The 21579-nt window shown below is 38.5% G+C and overlaps 1 protein-coding gene across 5 annotated transcripts in view; it reads right to left on the bottom strand.

Moving 5' to 3' along the window:
- Window positions 1–21579, bottom strand: part of LOC128857996 (protein shifted) — a 49617-nt gene that overhangs the window by 5571 nt on the left and 22467 nt on the right. For 2 of the 5 annotated variants that reach the window (XM_054093881.1, XM_054093882.1), the window contains exons 2-5: window positions 9480–9787; window positions 9100–9360; window positions 4849–5028; window positions 7–207 (exon numbers count right to left, since the gene is read on the bottom strand). In XM_054093881.1, the coding sequence (XP_053949856.1) occupies window positions 7–207; window positions 4849–5028; window positions 9100–9360; window positions 9480–9783 (946 nt within the window). In that variant the 5' untranslated portion in view covers window positions 9784–9787. The remainder of the gene's footprint in view (window positions 1–6; window positions 208–4848; window positions 5029–9099; window positions 9361–9479; window positions 9788–21579) is intronic. The other 3 variants (XM_054093884.1, XM_054093883.1, XM_054093885.1) reach the window with 3 other exon arrangements.

The following is a 21579-nucleotide window of genomic DNA, read 5'->3' as shown; positions in this document are numbered from 1 at the left end:
ACTTACCTCCTTCGCATTGAGTGCCCTGATAGCCATCGGGGCAAGTGCACACCGACGGAGCCGTACAGTTACCACCGTTTAGGCATTGGGGAAAACAAAATGCCGCCTCACAGTATTGACCTGTGTAGCCAGCTTTACATTGGCAAATTTTATGATGATTGCAAAATCCATTGTCGCCGCACTTCAAATTACATTCCGGATCAGGACCTTGAAATTTTAAATTTAACGGTAGCAATATAAAGTACTAAATATATAGGCGTATACTACTAAAGCATTGGCAAACAGCAGTGGGTCCTCTCAAGCGTTCTATAAATCGACAAGCAGTGCGTAATGAATATATGTTTGTATGTATGTAATGTATGACAATTTGTGCATTAGTTGTAGAATATAGTGCCTTGATTTGATGAGCCCTTGTATTAGGGGAAATGCAATATAGGAATAGATAATACAAATGTGTTTGTGTATATGACCGCAGTGGGAAGTGGATAAGTATTGTTTACTTGCACTTGTTTTTGTAGTGGAAAATTTATTTTAGTTTGGTAATTTAGCTAAAGTCAAATGTCAAAATAGTTCAAGTGAAATGTATTATATTAGTTAATAGAAAAATGTGATAATTAGAAAATATCCCAACTAATATTTTTGTGTTGAAAAGCGACAGTATGCATACATATGTATATACATATGTATCTTAAAATTTATTCCGAGTTGCTTAGACAAATCGCTGCAAGCGGTAAATACTATCGGGTGCTTTCTTTAGCTGCATGAGAACTATCGATGTCGATAACAATGGTTTGGCAGCTAAAAACTGTGAATCGTTTATAGCCAGAAAAACACTGTCAAATTGTGGAAATTTACTTGAGAAAAAAACAAGCGAAAAATCTGTTCGTGAAACTGATAGAGCTTTTCGTCCAATTAGCGTGTGGTTTACACGTTTTCGGCATCATCGGTCCTTATTTCTTTCGAAATGAAGAAGGAGCTGTCGTTACGCTGAATGGCGAGCATTGCCGACTGACTTTTTGTTTCCAAAAATTAATTGGCCTTACATCGACGACATTTGGTTTTAACAAGTCGGCGCAACTTGCGATATAACGCGCTTAACAATCTTGGACTGATCGAATGGACCGTGTAACTTGTAGCCGCCGTATGTTGCATATCATATTCAAAAAATAAATGCCATGAAATTATCTATCAGATTGTAATAAAAAATAAATTCTTTCCAACAATATCTGTTTTGTATAATCTTTTTAAGTTCTCAAGCTTTTAAAAAAAGGTTAGGTTAGGTTGACCTGGCTGGCTGAAAGCCATCATAAAGACCTTTAAGTGTTTTTGTAGTAGACATCTAGTAATACGTCTGCGCCTTTTGCAACTCTAAGTAAGCTCTGAAGCTCTAACCCCGAGAGGCATTCTAACTCCTCATATTGTAAGGCTCCTAAGCATTTTAATCTGGTTCTAGCTAAAAAAAATACGCATTACAAAGCAGCCGAAGAAGGTTCAACTGTACTTATAGGTAGTACGATTGCATGGTGGAAAGGTTTTTAGTGGTGTGCTCTTTAAGATATCGTTATTCGGCTCTGAGCGAATTTGATAGAATCAGCTGATGGGGTGACGGCACTTGGGATGTGAAACTGAAATTGTGTTGGTGATATACGAAAAAAATCAACCAATGACAATTCGTTGCATTCTGACCGACGACTGATTGGACGAGTGTGTGAATATATGTAAAATGGTCGTGAAGAATTCGGCTGCCGAATCTCCCAAGTGACATGGCAGTCGAAGTTCCCCTTACAATTTTCTTTTTCACCATGCTTAAAGAGCAAACCCGGCCGCCGTAGGTGCATGACTACCATTCGGGAGTGCATAGGTTCGAATCTCCGTGCATGAAACAGCAAAATAATACAACAATTTTTTTTCTCTAAAAGCGGCCGGCCCTCGGTAGGCAATGGCAAAACTCTGAATTATGACAGGACAGAATGTTAACCCTGGGTAAACCATTGTTCGAGAGTCTGGAACAACTGTCTGGCTTAGACGTCAACAACCTAAAAGGTTCTTAAGCCGGACAGACTGGATATAGTCAATCTGTAAATAACCGTTAAACAAGTTGGTAACGAGGATGTGGCAACAAAATGGTGCGGAAACGCTAGTTGGATTCTGGAAGAATCACCACTTTAACCAACCAACCAAACCTTGCAAATCTATCATCCTTGGTACGATTGAACATTAACTGGCCACATAAGACAATCTGATGGACATCATTAGCCGATCAAGCGCGGTATAAAAGTTTTCATTGCGGAATTGAAATGGAAGAGGAAAAGTAAGGGTATATTCAATAACGCATTATAATGCGCAACGTACTTTTGCAGTGTTGGCAATGCGTTCAGAAATGCAAATAAGGCAGTACTGCAAATGCATCGCGTTCCAAAACGCCAAACGTTCGTGTCTGGCCCGTTTTTTATGAAACTGTTGCACAGTGCTGTTTCATACCATTTGTTTATGACACAATTTTTTTTTAAATCTCTTCGGATATGTTTATGTAGTTAAAGTTTAGAAGATACTTTATGAACTTTTTCTAATTTTCTGTTGGCGTTATATAGTAGAAATAAGCGCAGACCCATCGACTTGGGATTGAAGACGACATGAGATTAGGGTTAAGTAAATTGCACTACAGTCGGGGTCCCTTTTTAATTCTTTTTCCATCTACCTGACCTCCGAAGAAATCTGAGTAAATCTTCAGGTGCCAAGGAGCTAAGGTAATCGCTTCTTAAGGCCTCAAGCCTGATTCGAGCGAAGGCCGGGCAAACGCACAGAAAGTGGTCCGCATGCTGGACAGAGTGCACTGTCTGACATAACCTACCCTTTCTATGTGCTTTGCTCGTGAGTCCAACCAGCTGCCTACAGTCCTTGTTGCTTATAGACAGGAGGATCTGCGACAGTCGATCAGACATGACAGGTAACATCAGTTTTGTCCATCTGCAGCCTCTCTCAGCCTGCTGGGCTCGCTTGTGGGTTAAAGTAACCGGTTTGCTACGCGTGGCTTTGATGGTTGCAGAAGGGAGTGGCAGTACGGGCACCGGCCCGACATAGCTAGCCTGGATTTACAGGACTCGACTACCCTTGAAGTGGTTGGAGGACTGTCTAAGGCCATTAGCGCAGATAATATACTGTGTTTTGGCGGAAAACTGTATGAGAATATGCATGACCCATCAGCTGATTTAGAAAGAACCAAGTCAATAGTAAAAAGTGAAATTATTTATTTTCATAATGTAACGCGCAAAATTAATCACCCTATCGGAAGATGTTACAAATATTTCAATCATATTTACGCTTGTGAACTATACAGGTGCAGTATACAAACACACAAAGAATGGAGCGCTAGAGCTCGAAATAAAGATTTCCATAACTCAAAATATTTTTTTTTCCTTAGAAAAAATATGTTTCAAAGCAAGTTGATGATAAATTTTGCGCTACCTGTATTTCGGTGCAATTTTGATAAAACAACTTAAGTCGACTTGGCCCTTTTTTCCTGTCAAGCGCTAAATTGCTTACTTTCTCGAAGTATTTAACAATAATATAGACGTAGCATAAATAACCATCTTTATAAAACTTCAGCAAAACATTCAATTTTTCCATGAACAATAAGAATTGATTACCCTTAAAGCAAAAACCTCTTAAAGTCACATAAGTTGTTTTATGAAAAGTCCACAGATTTAATTTAGTTTTCGTTGTTTACTTTTATAAGCTTTGCATAGATGTATGGTACACCTAAAGCTATAATATATAAATACGAGGTGTGGCTATTAAATTACGAGACTGGCACTGGAATGCTCCGCGACTGTTGGTCTACGTTACCGGATAGATTCATATGCAAGCAAGGACTGTCACACGAGCAGCATTGTCGAAACATATATGAGCGAGAATTTTGTTTTAATTTCAAACATATTTACTTTACCTATTCTATCCCTACACAAGTAAATTGATTCTATCCCTACAACGCTCATAATGCCCCTGTAACGCCCATAGCTCCTTCAGGATGCGTACCACCTTCTTTTGCACATCTGCAATGGACTCAAATATTGTCCCTTTTAATGCAGATTTTACCTTAGAAAGAAGTCGCATGTCGCAAGGCGGCTGATTTAACACTGGGATGCTTCATTTGGCTAGAAAACTTTTGACAGTCAAAGTGTCATGAGCCAGAATATTGCCTTAGTAGATAACCCATGCTGGTTCTTCCGCAATTTGGGTTGTTTTTCTGTACTCTTTTACAGATTTAAGCAAAAACTTTGAAGGCAGTAATTATGAGTTTTTCTTCTAGGAACTCAATGAACAGCAAGCAACTCCATATTGTGGAAGGCCGACTCAGACTTGAATCATCTTCAACGTCTTCTTGGCACACTTAAAAACGGCTAAACCACTCAAAAATACGTGCACGCGATAAATATTTATTTATCTACAATGAATTAAAAGTATCATAAAGGGGTTTCTAAATTTCAATTTACTCTGGACGAAAAAATTCGAAGGCATGCGAATACTATGGCTATACTGATTTCTTTACAAATGCCAGAGATACTGCATTCGATAGAGAAGGCTTCTGCTAAACAGCTGACGCTCGCCTGCGTGCCCACGTCTTCTGTAGCCATATTAATAACCACACTTCGTACATATACACATATACATACATATACATATGTATTTATTTCCAAATCTTCAATAATAACAAATACACAAAATTATTTATTTACTTCCACTGAGGTCTTCGGAAAGCAAATTTCGAAAGAATTATGTTAGAAGCCAATGTTTTGTATAGTTTTTTGTATGTAAGTTGTAAAGGAAGCATTTCTTTTTATACACTACCTTGCGGAGATGTTAGTGTAGAGATGGAAGCGTTACCTCTATGTGCGCATTCCTTTTTGAAATTCAAACGTATTGGCGTGCCAAGCAACGGTTTCCCCCGGCGGTTCTGTATAGACAAACCGATATTGAACATTGCCGTACCTGAGTTATTGCTGGCGCACGGCAGGAAAATACTAAAATCTGCAAAGAAAATCATTATCACAATTAGTACAGAACACTGATTTATTTCAATTTTATTTATTTATTTATTCAGTTCTAAAGAACAATTTGACGACTTAATGCTTTTATATAATGAATTAACGTTAAGTTGTATTTTCTTCAGATTTGCTAAGATTTGGATACACTTTCACATACAATCTCCCATAGTTATGCCATACCTTAAAAAATAGTTAACCCAGTTATTTCTGTCTCTAACGAGGAATTCTTAAAGCGAAACAAGCAAAAACCAGCCCATGTGGGAATCAGCAAGAAAGTGGGTATGGCTTGAATATGTCCTTCGAAAGCCGGAATACTCCCTTAGTAAGATGGCACTAGAATGGAACGCTCAAAGCTCACGTGGGCGTGCGCGGACCAATAGTTTCTGACGCTGATATATTCCCTATGAGTTTTTAGCAGTTCATAATTCGATATCTTGGCACCAGATAAGGGGAATAGCTGCCCCCGGCTGCAATGGAAACCTTATACAGGTAATGTAGCACGATGTGGCCTAGACTCGCTGTAATTTCTGTCATATTCTAAAAACATCTTCTTGGACTTGGAATGGTTGTACCTATGAACAAGGGTGTACTTAGTTTATTTATCTCCTTGTTGAGCCATTCGTTGCGCCGATGAATCTCCTTACGCATTTTAAGTCAACATCGGCCATTGGTTTAGGTCGCAAATACTGCAGCCTACTTTTACACAGTGCAGGACAGTTACAAAGGAAATGAATAATTGTTTCTTAGACTTCATAATTCTTATAATTTCTGAAACATCTTCGGAAAAAAACAATTAACCCTTCTGCGTATCCTACCAGGCAACGTCATATTAGGTCCTCAACCCTTTCTAGGTGTCAATTCTGCATCGATTCAACTATGGATTGACGACTTCATGGGGTCTACCTATAGAAAACGTTGGTCTGAGTTGGGCTCCTGCAGAGTTGCCAAGTGCTTTGTAAAAGAGCCAAACAGAAAATTAGCGATCTTTCTCCTAAAACTTAGTAAGAAGGACCTGAGAGTAATGGTGGGTGTAATCACAGGGCACAACGTTTGTGGTCGGCATATGGCTACTACGGGATCCATTGGCGACCAAATATGTCTATTCTGTCATGTGAATGAGAACATTGCAGAGCATTTTCTAGATCTCTTAAGATTCATCAATGAATCCAAAAGATTCGCGAAAGAGTGAGCTCAAACCAATTTTTCCGTCTTACCATATACTGTATCTATCCTGTTTCTCTATTCCTTCCATTGTAATCTATCCGGGTGTAGTACAATGGTCTTCCGGACTGAGTGCTGAACTTGCCCAAGCCCCCACAAATCTAATCTATAATCACAATTCTCAGAGCGTTGCACTATATGGTTAAAACAACTTGGGAAGTAAGAGAATTGAAGTCGTTTCTGTTTAGTAATCTTTTTTCGAGGTCGGCGCTAGCCCGGTGTAAGTTTAAAATTAACAACGAATGGGGCCAGAGCTCTACTCTATAGCCTAAATAATCACTGAATTCTTAGACTAGAAAGTGCGGTAGTAATCTACCGACCAATATCCGAGGTTTAGGGGTGAGCTTCGCGAAAAAAAACTCCACCGTATAGTACTAAGAGTTGGTATCTGATATCCTGCCAGGTTTGGAAGCATGAGATTCGAACTATAGCTTAAAGAAGTTGAAGAAAGTTTCTTACCTAAAACGGAAGCCATACAACTAGAATAGATCTTACGACTGCTGTGTAGATCAACCAGCAGATTTTGGGATTCATTTATATCACCTTATATATTATAGATCCTTACAAATACTTATAACGACCTCGGCTAGACCTTGCAAACAACCTTTCCGATTCAAATTCTTATGAGTTTTCTTTGAATTCATTCTCCCTGTCGAATTAATTACTTTTGATGCAGTACTTTTCTAAGTCATACAATAAAGCAAAGAGGAATTAGCTGATAGCGATCGGGGACAATACGAAGTTCGCATGCCTGGGATGTCTCATCTGCATACATTTTTCATTCTGCTCCCTATTCCTCATAAACCTAAGATTGGAGCATAAGTTAAACCAGCTCCAAGAGAATTTCAGAAGGTTTTTCGGAAGGCGACAGTGAGTTTTACGCAGATTATATTATGCACGGGTACTCGAGTATTTGAAGACTGAGAGAGAAAAAATTCAAATAAACAATTAAGTGCGGGAGGAGATGAAGCGGGAAACAGATTGGAGTTTTCAGTAACAGTCAGGCTGCACTGAAGGGCCTGGAAAACGCGAAGCAAACCTCAAAGATTGTTCAAGAATGTAAGAAGAAACTTAATTCCGTCGCAAGATAAAACAGGCTTGTACTTATAGGGGTTCCAGGACACCCCGGCGTTCAAGGAAACGAAATTGCCCATGAATTGGCCAACCGTGGATTAGCGGTTCGCCCACAAGGGCCAGAGCCAATAATCGGAATCAGTTCCGCAGGAATCATGAATTGGATCATCGATTATGTAGTCAATCTACATAAAGAGCAATGGTCCGGTCTAGAATGCTACAGAACTGCAAAGTGTTTTGTGACAAGTCCGAACAGAAAACTGTCAAACTTTCTATTGTACTAAAACTTGGAAGGAAAGACGTTCGGTTGATGGTCGGTATCATGACAGGACACAACCCATGGGGTCAGCATATGACCACCATTGGAATCATTGAGGACCCAATGTTCCTGTCGGGCATGGAGGAGGCGGATAGCACTGAGCACTTTCCATGTGAGTGTCCTGCCTTTGGCAGAGCACGGCTACGAGTTTTGGGTTCCGATGTCGTGAGAATGAGTAATATTCGTTTTCTAAAACTGGAGGATATTTACAGAATTGCCAAAGAATCTGGAAAATTCTCACAGGACTAACTATCTCTATCTCTGTCTCTATTCTTTCCTATCTCTTTCTCTGATACTTTTCTCCTTCCCTCCTTGACTAACTACCCTCTTACCAGAGCTTTAAATACAATGGGCTTTTTAGCCTGAGTGTTCTAGGAGCCACGAAATCTTCTTGTGCTCCTTGGCTCGACCTTTTCAAATTTCAAGTGTCTCTAATTTCCGTCATAAGAAAAGTAAAAGAGTAAGGCGTCAAATATGTATACTTCATATATTTTTAAAATATTTTTAAATTTATTTTAACGCATACTTTTATAATTTATAGTACATAGCTTCTGAAGTACATTTTAGGCTCTGTAAGTTATGTATATTTGACACTTTTGGGAATATATCTAAAGGTTCAAACTTTAGAGAAATAGCCAACTTACACGACGTATTTTCACCGCGGGTTTTTTGCACATTCTCTTTTAAAGAAGTCTTCGAAAATCTTCGTGCAACCAGATTGAAAAGTCATCGTTTAAATTGGCTCTAATTTCTAAAATATATATTATGCTTCCTGAATTTTACATAAAAATTTGAAGAGGTATTTGGCGTATTTTAAAATTAGAGATAAATAAGTGTTACACATTACAAACAGAATTAGAAGCATAGAGTGATCGGACATACTCTGTGTAAAAAATATCACTACTACGAATAGTCCTGTTCGAGATGAGGAAATTATGCGCTCGAGGATTTATGGTGCATCAATTACACCCTTCATAATGTCAAAAACAAAGTTGAGCGAAAGAATAGTTGTTCTATTTACTTTGTTGAAATTTTACGTTAATTAGAATACATTCAACTCTGTATGACCGAATTGGAATGGCAAAATTAAACGATGGAAGCGTAAAACTTTTTTTGAACCCACTTGAGCCTTGCAATATGGCACTCGTGATAAGGTCTGCATATAAAAACAAGCATATTCCCACTTGGGGGGCATGAGTGACGTAAATAATACCTTATGGATAGAGATCTGTGAGCTAAAACAACAAAGAAAAGCAAGCACTGAATGCGACTTAGCAATGGTGTCGCTTAGATGAACTTTAAATGAAAATCTCGAGTCGAAAATTACATTGAATTCAGTTATCTCATTTAGAGCGGATTTTTGAGTGCCGTCTTATACTACAATACTTTATTTTAGTATTTCATATAAACTCTACAAAATTATAAGTAATGGATGCTTACTCTTTTCCTCCGCCGGTATTCGTCCTTTCGTTTTAATAGACAGCGTGGGCGCTCTCAGAATATTGTCGTCCAGCGTTTGCAAGCGATCGAAGTGGTAAAAATATTTTCTGCTACCCGATTTCCACGTGAAGTTCACGTAGTTGACTTCGGCGGGAATAATCAAGTATTTATAAATGTTAATTTCTCGCAAATCATTCAGCACTTGACCATTTTCGATGGCATAAATGCGACCGTGCGCAAAGCCTTGTGGAAAGAAAAGTGCTTTAAACTAGAAAATCAGACCGGTTTTTCTTTTTGGAAATTAATACATTCATGGGGGAGTGCCTTCCATTGTGACGATTGGCACATTTGGCGGAGACTCCCCCCTAGAAATACATTACCACTTAACATATTCAATTGTTGCTCATTGATCCACAATGAGAGTTCATTGTCCTCGTGGTGTTGACGATGAGGGTGTTTTTTGCGATGCCCCCGACGATTACCATTCCCGACATTGCCTTTACCACCACCTCCGCCACCTCCACCGCCATTTTCTTCAATGCTCATGAGTTCATGATCAGCTTCGTTGGACTGCACATGTTGTTTCCTGCACTCGATCAAACTGCTCCAGCATAGTAGTAGTGGCAGTAGCAGCGATGTTAGATAGAACCACTTGATAACTCGTCTTTGTGTATGGTAAATCATATTCCTGCAATGGCATTAACACTATAAATGATGAGCTTGCACATTTGGATATATCTACTATTATATGTGTATGCACTCGTAACTATGCATTTATGTAGATATGTAAGTATGCACAGCAAAGGCCACTGAATTATGACCGATGTTAAAAGGTGAAAGACTTGCCTTTTAGCTGTCAATGAAAATTAAAATAAGTTTGTTGAACTGGATATTTCTTTATTTTTTATTTAATTTATATGAATAATATTTTTTTGCAATATACAGTTTACGATAAATCTAATACGCGTACTTTGTCTTTCTAAAGGGGTTTTCCAATAAGAGGTGCTATTTATTTATTTTCCCGTAAAAGATCAAGAGTTTCGTTGCTTGTGTGGCACGTAGCGCCGTCTTGTTGAAAATAAACGTTGTTCAAATCAATACCATTCAATTACGGCCATAAAAAATCGTTAATCATCTCTCGATAGCGCAATCCATTTCCCGTAACTGTTGCACCAGCTTCATTTTCGAAAAAGTTAGGCCCAATGACTCTGCCGGACCTTAAACCGCACCAAACCGTCATACGTTGAAGATAGAGAGGCTTTGCAATAATAACTCTTGGATTTTCTGAGCCCCAGATCCGAAAATTTTGCTTGTTGACGAAGCCATCGAGATGGAAATGGGCCTTATCACTCAAGATGATTTTTCGATGGAATTCCGGATCATTTCCATGCATTTCAATCAGCAAAGACACTACGTTGTTGATGATCGGCCGGCTTGAGCTCTTATGTTAATTGCACTTAATAAGCCTTAAGACCCAAATCTTTATGCAAAATACGGTGTAATGGACGAGGAATGGACAAATGGAAAAACCTGGGGTTTCTTCAACACTTTCGGCTACAACAGCTATATTTTCGGCTTGTCTTGAGCGACGTGCACGGGTTTTATTCTTCACATCACTAACTTGTCCCAACAGCTCGAATTTTTTCACCAATTTCTGTATTGCAGTCCGACAAGGTGCTTCACGATGACCTAAAAATGTTCGAGTGTTACGAACCGTCTCTGCCAAATTTTCACCATTTTTATAGTGAATTTGTGCGTTGTTTAAGCGTGTATCGTTCCATTTTTATTAATGGCGTAGTTTTCACTTGTCAGATATCAAAAAATGTCAATTTCAAAATGACATCCACCGAAATAGCGGGCTATTCAATATAACACCTGTTATTGGAAATTTTGTTTCGAAAGACTTTTTCTGTTTGTTTAATTATTTTCCAGCGAAGACGAGTATACTTGATATCTTCCTCTTCTTCTTAATTGGCGCGATAGCCGCTTACGCGATTTTGTCCCAATTTGGCAAAGCGCGTCAACCGTTTATTTCTCGTGCTAACCGGCACCAGTTGGACACACCAAATGAAGTCAAGTCCTTCTCCACTTGATCTACCACCAGCTGGTACCCCATCGAATACTTTCAGAGCCGGAGCGTTTGTATCCATTCGGACGACATGACCCAGCCAACGTAACCGCTGGATCTTTATTCGCTGCGCTATGTCTATGTTGTCGTAAAATTCATATAGCTCATCGTTCCATCGCCTGCGATATTCGTCGTTGGCAACGTGCAAAGGTCCAAAAATCTTACGCAGAATCTTTCTCTCAAACACTCCAAGCGTCGCTTCATCGTCCACGCTTCTACGCCATACATTAGGACGGGTATGATGAGAGCCTTGTAGAGTGTTAATTTTGTTGGTCGAGAGAGGACTTTACTGCTCAATTACCTACTTAGTCCAAAGTAGCACTTGTTGGCTAAAGAGGTTCTACGTTGGATTTCAAGGCTGACATTGTTATCGGTGTCAATGCTGGTTCCTAAATAAACGAAATCTTTTACAACCTCGAAATCATAACTGTCAACAGTGACGTGGGTGCCGATACGCGAGTGCGCCGACTGTTTATTTGAAGACATGAGGTACTTCGTTTTGTCCTCGTTCACCACCATACCCATTCGCTTTGCCTTTTTATCCAGTTTGGAGAAGGCAGAACTAACAACGCGGTTGTTAAGGCCGATGATGTCAATATCATCGGCATACGCCAACAATTGTACACTCTTATAAAATACTGTGCCTGAGCGTTAAGCTCTGCGTCTCGTACGACGCTCTCCAACAACAGGTTAAAGAAGTCACACGACAGCGAGTCAACCTGTTTTAAACCTCGTTTGGTATCAAACGGCTCGGAGAAGTCCTTTCCAATTCTGACGGCGCTGCTGGTGTTGAGCAACGTCATCTTGCAAAGCCGTATTAGTTTTGTGGGGATACCAAATTCAGATTTGATATAAACAGAGTAAAATGTGTCTGCCTGTGAAAGTAGGCAATTGTGACTAAAAAACAAACGTTGCGTGTTGGTTTTATAGAAAATATATATTTTTATTCATCGCACAGCCAACTAAGAAATGCATACGAAATGCTTTTTTATTTGAAAAAATCGTTTTGTAACGGTACTTCCGCAGAATTTGTTATTTCAGCTTAATACAAGCTATTGTGTATTAAAATAAAAAAGGTTGCCAGACTAACGAATACTCTGAAATTCACATTTTTTAAAAGATCTTTATTCGCCCTTTTTCTGGAAAAAAGTTACGATTGATTCGTTGAATAATGATATGAATGGGATTTTCTTTATCTTCACGACAAGTATACTCGATATTATGCAAAAAATTTTCGTTTTGCTCTGACAAGTATACATACTCGACTTAAACAGTTAAAGGGTTAATTCTTACTGATATGTTTGAGATGCAATACATTTCAATTTGAGTTCAGCAGGGTTTCTTTGAAAGACACCATTATAGGGTTTCAACGCTGTACAGCAATTATTAATAGCATTGAAATCCGGGCTAAGGCTATATATTCCGGCTGCTATTCCGCGTCATGAGACTAGCAACATCCTCCGAAGTGGTCTCCATTTGATGGAAAATATGCTTTCAACGGCTTTCCAATATCGGAAGCATTTCTGGAACTAGTCTTTTGGTACAACCTTTAAACCGTATGCGACATTCGATTCTTTGCTCTAAACGGCATCTTTTGAACGACATTTAAACTTGGGAACAGGCCAAAATCACACGGAAAACAAAATAATCAGGACTGTACGAGTATTGATGCTGATTGAGTTGTATAGATTTGCTCCCCATTTTGTATTTTTTGCGATCATAATTCGGTGGCCAAGGACTGTACTTGTATAAGTATGTATAACGATGTGTGCACTATGCATACTGGGGCAAATGAAAGAAATATTTGCTATAAATGGCAAGCGATTGCCATTGGACTTAGCTAACGACCGTTATTGGCAAGAGCAAACAAATATTTGTAAGAGTTGTTGTGATAGTTATGAAGTGGGTATCTTGAGAAATCAAATTCTACTGCGTCGTTCAAATGGATTTCATTATGATTTTGTTTTCTAGGAATTGCTCGTTCAAGCCATCCAGAACTTTGTATGTGTGTAGATAAAACTACTAACATTCGATGCGTTTATAGCAGACAGAAGTGCATATCGGGTATACATATGTATGTATTAAGAAACAGTTAGAAATGTGTAGACTATTTTAAAATACAATAAATATATGGGCAGAATAACGTTATTTAAACGGAATTGCCATATTGTTAAATAATGATAAATGCGCTTGAAACACTTGAAACGTCAGCAATAATTTTTTACGAGGCAATTAGATTTATGTATTTATGAATAAGTCGTAGAATAATGATTATAAACAATAGCTTTTAATTTTCTGTTTTAACTCAAACCTTTGGGAAATTGCCCCGTTAAATTAAGAGCCAATTTACAAGATGACTTTTCACCCAGGGTGTCGAGCTTGGCGAGCTTGTCGTGCTTGGGGCAAAAAGTGTAGAGAAGTCAACGGGGTAGGCATGTATGCACGGTCAGCGAAATCGAGGGGTATTTTGACATTTCGCTTTCACCGTATTCATAATTTTGTATTTTTATACAAGTGATTTTTTTTTGTGCAAAGTATTTATGAACAAAAGGATGGTGTGGCTAAACTCAAATATAATTTGAAATTTGCAAAAAAAGAAACCAATGTTTATTTGAAAAGTCGGTTGTTTTTTAATTGCAATAAAGAGTTTAAGAACGGTGGATAGATAAAGAACAGGGTTTGGGATGCCAAATTGGAAATTTAAAGATCACTACCAACGTTAACGAAGATCAAAGTGATGGTAGCCAGTTATAAAGGGCGACCAATTTAGAGGTATCGGATTTGAAATTGAAATAAAGCAACGGTAATTCAGATTGATTGGGCAGCAATCTTTATTATTTTTATGTAGAACCATTTATGACATATATTTTTTAAAGGAAATCTCTTTCAAATGTTGGAGGCAACTGCGCCGTGATTCGGTCATCCCTAAACTCCAATTTTGAATGACTCACTGGAGGACTTCGGTTGGTATCTCGTGAATAACTTTAGTTTTGTTGGCTTCCGATGCTTCAATCGAAGCTGGTTTATCCACAAAGCATTTAGACTTTACATACTCTACAAATAAAAGTCCAAAAGTGTGATATCACAGGATCGCGGTGGCCACTCCACTGGTAGTAGTGGCCACTCCACGCAGTAAATCCATTGTCACATGGGTTGTATACAAGTGGCGCCGCCTTGTTGGAACCAAATATTGTTGAAATCACGGGATTCAAATTCCGACATCAAAAAGTCGTTTATCATGGTGCATTAGCGTTCGCCATTCACTGTTGCATTCGCGCCAGACTCATTTTTGAAGAAATATGGGCTGATGATTCCTCCAGTCCATAGGCCACACCAAGTGGTTGCTTTCAATGGATGTAATAGCTTCGGATTGCTCTTCAGCCCAAGTACGGCAATTTTGCGTTGCCCCAAAATGCGCCTCATCACTTAACAAAATTCGAGTTCCAAAATGTGGATCTTCGGCGAGTTTTTCAAGAACCCAACGACTGAAATTATTACGCTTTGGAAGATCGGCCGGCTTCGCGTCTGGGACTAGCTGTTTTTTGTATGCTTTTAAACCACGATCATTGCGTAAAATCGCCAAAGTAATTTAATAGATATTATGATTTAAGATAGGCCAAATCGTTGAGAAAACTCTCATTTATAGCCGGAATATTCTCTTCACTTCGGGCTGTACTTGGCCTAATCGGTCGAATATCATCCAATAATTTAAAATTATTTTCAATTTTGCCGATGGTTTGCCGAATAGTGCGTTCGGTAGGGCGGTTATGTACTCCATAAGTTAGCCTGAGCGCATGATGAACACTTTTCACATGGCGTCGATTTTAGTAATCTAATTGTACGAGTTGTAAACGCGGTTGAGGGGTAAGTCCTTCCATGATGAAATTTCAATGAATACTGAAAAAAATTAGGTATTTACTTTGACAGTAGTCATGCGTGATCTGTCAAAAAAACCCTATTGGAAAAAGTACCTCCAATCTGACACCCTTTCTGTACATGCATACATACAGTGGCGAAAGAAAAATTGTCGAAATCAACAAAAACAAATAATAATAATAATGTCGAAAGTAATTTCCAGACCTAAAACAGTCGAAAACGCGGTTTAAAAAATATAAGTTATACCCTTAATATTTTTACGTCCAATACATTCGATTTTAGCCCTTTCTTTTTAAGGAGACCCGGTGATCCAGAAATTAAAAAAATCGATTTTCGAAAGTAAAGTATCTTAAAAATATACTGTGCAATTTTTTTTATAGCCCATTAACTAGGTAGAGAGTGATCTGCGCGCTCGTGTGTGTACCTCGCATGTTTATATGAGCAATACAAATCCAAATGCCTTCGGTTTTATAACTTTTCACGACTCAAGTCCCGCTGGTCAAAAATACGCCAACTGTTATGGAGCTCGAAGGGAGAAAAATGGTTGAAAGTAAATGGAAAAATTTGGACAACCATCCTACGCTCGCGAGTTGAGTGTTATAAAGTTTAAAAATAAATAAATAATTTGCGCGTACACTTTTGTTAGGTGTTTGGCCGAGCTCCTCCTATTTGTTATGTGCGTCTTGATGTTGTTCCACAAATGGATGGACCTAAGCCGACTCCGAACGACAAATGGTTTTTATGAGTAGCTTTTTCATGGCAGAAATACATACACTCAGAGGTTTGCCATTGCCCTTCGAGGGGAGACCGCCATGAGAAAAAACTTTTTCTATTGTATCATTTTGCTGTTTCATGCAAGGGAGATTCGATACGCATTCCCGAATGGTAGTCACGCTCCAACCTCGTCGGCTACGGCGATCGCCGAAGTTTAAAGTTTACTGACTTCAAAATAACAAAAAATGGCATTCCTTTTGATGTATCTCTTGATTTCTTAGCTACGTTTCGCTGAAATATATTGACATCTGAGTATGTTCAACCATCCAAAAAATTGAAAACTTCTTATGACGATGAAAGCGATAACGAAAATACCGAATATAAATTTTAAAACCAAGGCGAATCTATTAAAGGTGCTGTTGGTAAATCAGCTGATTTGTTTTTTTTCTTTGGCCGCATCCATTTGGCTGTCAGCACAGAATAAAACAAGGCGAATTAATTTTTTGTTTTCTACTTCGCCAATACCTTGCCGTGACGATCATGTTGGTCTACTGCCACCACCTTTAATAAATGCGCCTTGTTTAAAACATTCAAAAATATTGCAACGCCTACACTGGGGATTTAGCGGAAGAAAGTCAAATTTGCAACATACCAGCTACGCAATGTTTAATGGTATTTCTAACTTCCAGAATAGAACCAACAATAAAATCAAAAAGACTTACAGTTTTTTTTATAGATATGTCAAAAGTATAATTTTTTTATAGTATTGAACTGACTAAGAAAAAACTTCAAAGCCCGAGGTGTTTTTTTTTTTTTTTGCTTGAGCCGACTTCCAATTTTTTATTTTTCATTTAGGGTACGATATTTTTATATATTTTAAAGGCTGTGAAGCATTTGATTATCTATTTATAATTAATTTTACGAAAAAAAAAAAATCATATTCCTTCATATTCTTGGATTTGCAAGTTGAGTTACATTTACCTACGGTCAGAAACTAGTATCAACGTGTTCCTTAATAGCGTCTCTTTCAGTTTTAATCAATTGCAGGTGCCACCAGGCGCCACTGATTATTTTTTGGCAATGATAATAACTAAACGCTTTCTAGTGTGTGCATAATGATAACGAAACACTTTTAATTTTGTTTTGACATTTTGAGGGTAATTCAGAATTATGAACTTACATGTATCCTGTGCGTAAATATTTGCTGGCTTATATTAATAAAAAAAAAAAAAATAAAATTTAAATTTATGAATTTTAAAAAACATTGTTTTTTAAAATTTTTTTAAAAAATAGTTTTTAAACATGTTCTTTTCATACACAAATATATACAACTTCGTTAGTAGTAAAAATGTAAATATTTTTCGGGATGTATACTTTTTTCCGCATCTCTGTACAAAAATCCCCAGTGTGCGCCTTTCAAATTTTAAAATGAAAATAAAATGAAACAAGTTAAATTTTTTATTGTTTTTTATACAATATTTAATGAACTAATAACATGTAAAATCGTTTTAAATGATGACGTCATGTGCGTGTTCGCAAAGACTAAATTTTTTTAAGTATGAAGGTGCTGGTCCAGTGTAATGTATGAAAGTTGGCAAAAGAATAACTTGAATTTCTTTAATATTTCGAATAACGTAAAATTCTCTTGACAGCTCTTGTCGGCCTTTGACATTTCGTTTTTTTGTTTTTTCAATTAATCTGTCAGCATTCAAAGCTAATATTTGGTAATAAAAGTGCTACGATGTTGTCCTTGTAAAAGCTAACGCCCCAACAGACTGTTTGCTTGACTAAATCTTCTTCTCTTTCGCAAATCTTCTATTTTGTCTCCGGAGATTATGTTATTGGAACTCTGTAGTTTTCTTTCCAGTAATCTTAACTTACCGTCTTTTCCAGGTCTTTATGTACATTATAACGGTATAGTCCCACTTTTTCGATAGCAGCCTTCTAATTGAATGACTTGCTTGTTCACACACCCAAATAACATAGACAGATACGGTTAAATCATCGCTTCCAGAAAAATTAAAGCGTAAAACGCATCGCCTCTTGCTGCCATCCTCTGATCATAATTAAGAAGTCTCTGATGCACATTGCGAATATTGCAATATTTCAATGAAAGAAATCAACACAGAAGAGTCTGGGAATTGTAGACAATTAAAATTAATTACTCCTGCAATTTGAGAGTATTGCCGGGATGGGCGTGATTGTCTTTACTTTTTTTCTTTTTATTCATTCATAAATATGTACTGCTGAGGATCACAATTCGCAGTGTTTGTGTGCTGATAAGTGACTTAAAGGGCAAATTTGCTTTTGAAAAGTCAGTCAGTACAATGAAGAAGTAATTAATATCAAGTTATCACCGGAAGTAAGTGGTTGTGACACTTTGAGCTGAGTTACTCGTATAAGCCATTGTTGGGTGAAGATTATTCATACAAATTTAATGTTTGGAGCAGCATAACGGAATCCAGATCTGTACTGCTCCGCTTTGGATTAAAATTAAAACAGTTTTAAACATACATTCTGTCAAAAAAATATCGGGAATTGGTCATTTACGCGTTACACATACTATGTCTAAATTTTTTTGCTGGAATCTTGGTATAACTGTTCTCTATAGTGGCGTAGAGTTTGAGCATGATCTGTCAATTAGCTCGTTTTTGGCATTTAATTATGTCAGTCAACCGCAGGTGTGCTCTGCGATTTTCCCTATGAATAAAAATATCGAACAAAGAATTTGTCTTAAATTTTGTGTTTTGAACGGGATTTCGTGTGCCGAATCGTTGAAAATGTTGAAAGACTATGGCAAGTGTGCTTTATCAAAAACAGGGGTATACGAGTGGTGTAAGGCTGTTGCAGAGGGCCGAGAAGTCGTGGAGGATTTGTCCCGATCTGGTCGCCCATCAACGTCTTCAACGGATGAAAACGTCGACAAAGGAAATGGTGCTGGAAAACCATCATTTAAGTTTGAGGGAGGTAGCTCGTGACCTTAGCGTGTCTCACGAATCAATTCGCAACATTTTGCACCATCAATTGGGCATGAGACGCGTGGCTGCTAGACTCATTCCAAGAGAGTTGAGTTTCTCTCAAAAAATTCATGGGGGAGGTGGCTGAAGACATGCTTGAGCAAGTGAATTCGGGCCCAACGGTTATCCAGCGCATAGTATCAGGGCTTATGAGTTTGACATGCAAACCAGTCAACAGTCAACAGGCGGCTGAATGGCGCGATCCACATGAGCCGAAACCCAAAAAACCACGTCAAAGTCGGTCAAAAGTGAAAGTCATGCTACTCGATTTCTTTGATTGTGATGGTGTTGTGCACGCAGAATTCGTTCCAAATGGTTCTACCGTAAATAAAGAATATTATTTGGAAGTTATGCGACGTTTGAGTGAGAATGTGCGTGGAAAACTCATGGATCTTGCACCGTCTCACAAGGCTCATATTGTGAACACTTTTTTGATCAAAAACTTGAAAAATATCATCGAACAACCATCGTATTCACCGGACTTAGCCAATGTGACATTTTTCTTTTCCCAAACATTTAAATTGCCTCTCCACGGACGCCGCTTTGAGTCAATAGAGGCCATTAAAGAGAATTCGCTGAAGGAGCTGAAGAAGATATATTTGAGAAGATCACGTTTGAGTTTAAAAGGAGATTTTATGACTGGACTAATCGTTGGCACATATGTATTGCTTCGAATGGAGCCTATTTTGAAGGTGACAAAATAAATTTTGATGATTAAACAATTATTTTGCGTTTTATTGAACAATTCCCGGTACTTTTTTGACAGAATGTACGAGGTTCAAAAAGTATCGCGAATTTTGTGTTTCTTTTCCTTCGAAGTAATCCGCTTGAGATATTATGCACTTGTTCCAACGTTTTAGCCAATCTTCGAAACACTTCAAAAAATCATTTTTTTTTATCTTGTGCAGCTCCTCCTTGGATGCCGTCTTTATCTAGTCAATCGTAGCGTCGTCCTTTCATGGGCCTCTTCAGTTTCGGGAACAAGAAAAAGTAACAGGGGGCCAGATCTGGGGAGCACGGTGGCTGTGGCATCATAAGTGTGTTGCTTTGGCCAAAAAGTCGCGTACAAGCAACGATGTGTGAGCAGGGGCGCTATCGTGATGCAAGAGCCAATTTTTGTTCTTCCACAAATCGGGGCGTTTCTGGTGGATTGCTTCGCGCAAATTTCACATAACTTGCAGGTAATATTCCTTATTGACCGTTTTACCCTGTGGCAAGAACTCATGATGCACAACGCCCCTGCAATCGAAGAAAACGGTAAGCAAAATTTTTACATTCGACCGAATTTGGCGCGCTTTTTTCGGTCTTGGTTCGTGCGGCAGCTTCCATTGAGATGATTGAGCTTTGGTTTCCACGTCATAACCATAAACCCACGATTCGTCACCAGTTATGACCCTCTGGAGCAAATTTGATTCGTCGCGGACAGAGTCCAACATCTCATTAGCAATGTTCATGCGATGCTGCTTTTGGTACGAATTTTGCGGCGACCCGTCTCATGCCCAAATCATTGAAAAAATCGACTGGCACGAGCAACTTCTCTAACGGTGATTCGACGATTGGACCATTTTCTATTTACCATTTTCTTCACTTCATCAATTTTTTCGTCTGTTGTTGAAGTGCTCGGGCGTCCGGCACGCTTTTCGTCGTTCACATCTTCTCGGCCTTCTGAGAACATTTTGTACCATCGATAAACGTTACTTTGGTCCAAAGTAGCTTCTCCGTATGACACGGTCAACATTCGGAATGCATCCGCGCACTTAATTTCGTTTTCCACACAAAATTTGATACAGGTTCTTTGATCCATCTTTTTGAATAGGTAAAAATCGAAGACGAGCCGAAACACGCGCAAGCAAAGCAGCTGTCAACAATTAACTGAACATTTAAAATGGCCGAACTCGCCGGCATGAGTGAGAGACATGAGTACCAACATATCGCCACAAAAAAATCGAAATTCGAATATTCGTAACCTGCGAGAATTCAAAATTCGAGATACTTTTTGAACACACCTCGTATAATAAAGCGAAAAAGCTTTAAGAACTTTTTACCTCATCTAATATAAAAGTATTTATTTCTCGTCTCTCTTATATTTTTATTGGATAGTTGCATGTGTATGTGTGCGTATAAATGTGCATTTATGCAGACATATTTGTATGAAATTAAAATGAAAAATCCTTTTATTACACATGTAATCATAGTGCAGCCATATCCGGTTGCCGAAACAACCACATTCAATATTCCATTAATTATCACTTAACCACTCCGATATCAACACCTGTAGGCGGTACAAATCCAGCCAGCAGCACAACACAACAGATGCAATATCAGCTCAGCGTCAACGGCAACGGCAACGGCAACGGCAACGACACAATCACCGGCACTAACTTCGAGCAAACAATTTGTTAGCTCTTTACGATTATTGCCTTTCTCACACCTTATTACTAAGTGAGCCAGTTCACTACTCCATTTGCCTGACGCTTGACTGCTGTGCAACACGGACAGACAATTGATGGCGACAACACGGACGAGAACGAGGACAAAGAGTGGACATGCACTTTTAACAATACAAGTGCCAAGAGTGACAGCGACAGCAAAAATAAACAACAACAAAAAAAAAGAGGGAAACAAAAATTAAAGTTACAACAGCGGGACACAAAATGGCAACAACGTCAACAAAAAGGTTGAGCGAGCAAATCGAGGCAACGCTTAAATGGGCAAACACCTCAATAAACACCAAGGCGTCGAACA

The sequence above is a fragment of the Anastrepha ludens genome, chromosome 3 (assembly GCF_028408465.1).
Source record: "Anastrepha ludens isolate Willacy chromosome 3, idAnaLude1.1, whole genome shotgun sequence".
In the NCBI taxonomy this organism is placed as follows: Eukaryota; Metazoa; Arthropoda; class Insecta; order Diptera; family Tephritidae; genus Anastrepha; species Anastrepha ludens.
Note: the sequence above shows the minus strand (reverse complement) of the source record. Positions and strands in the feature narration are given on the sequence as shown.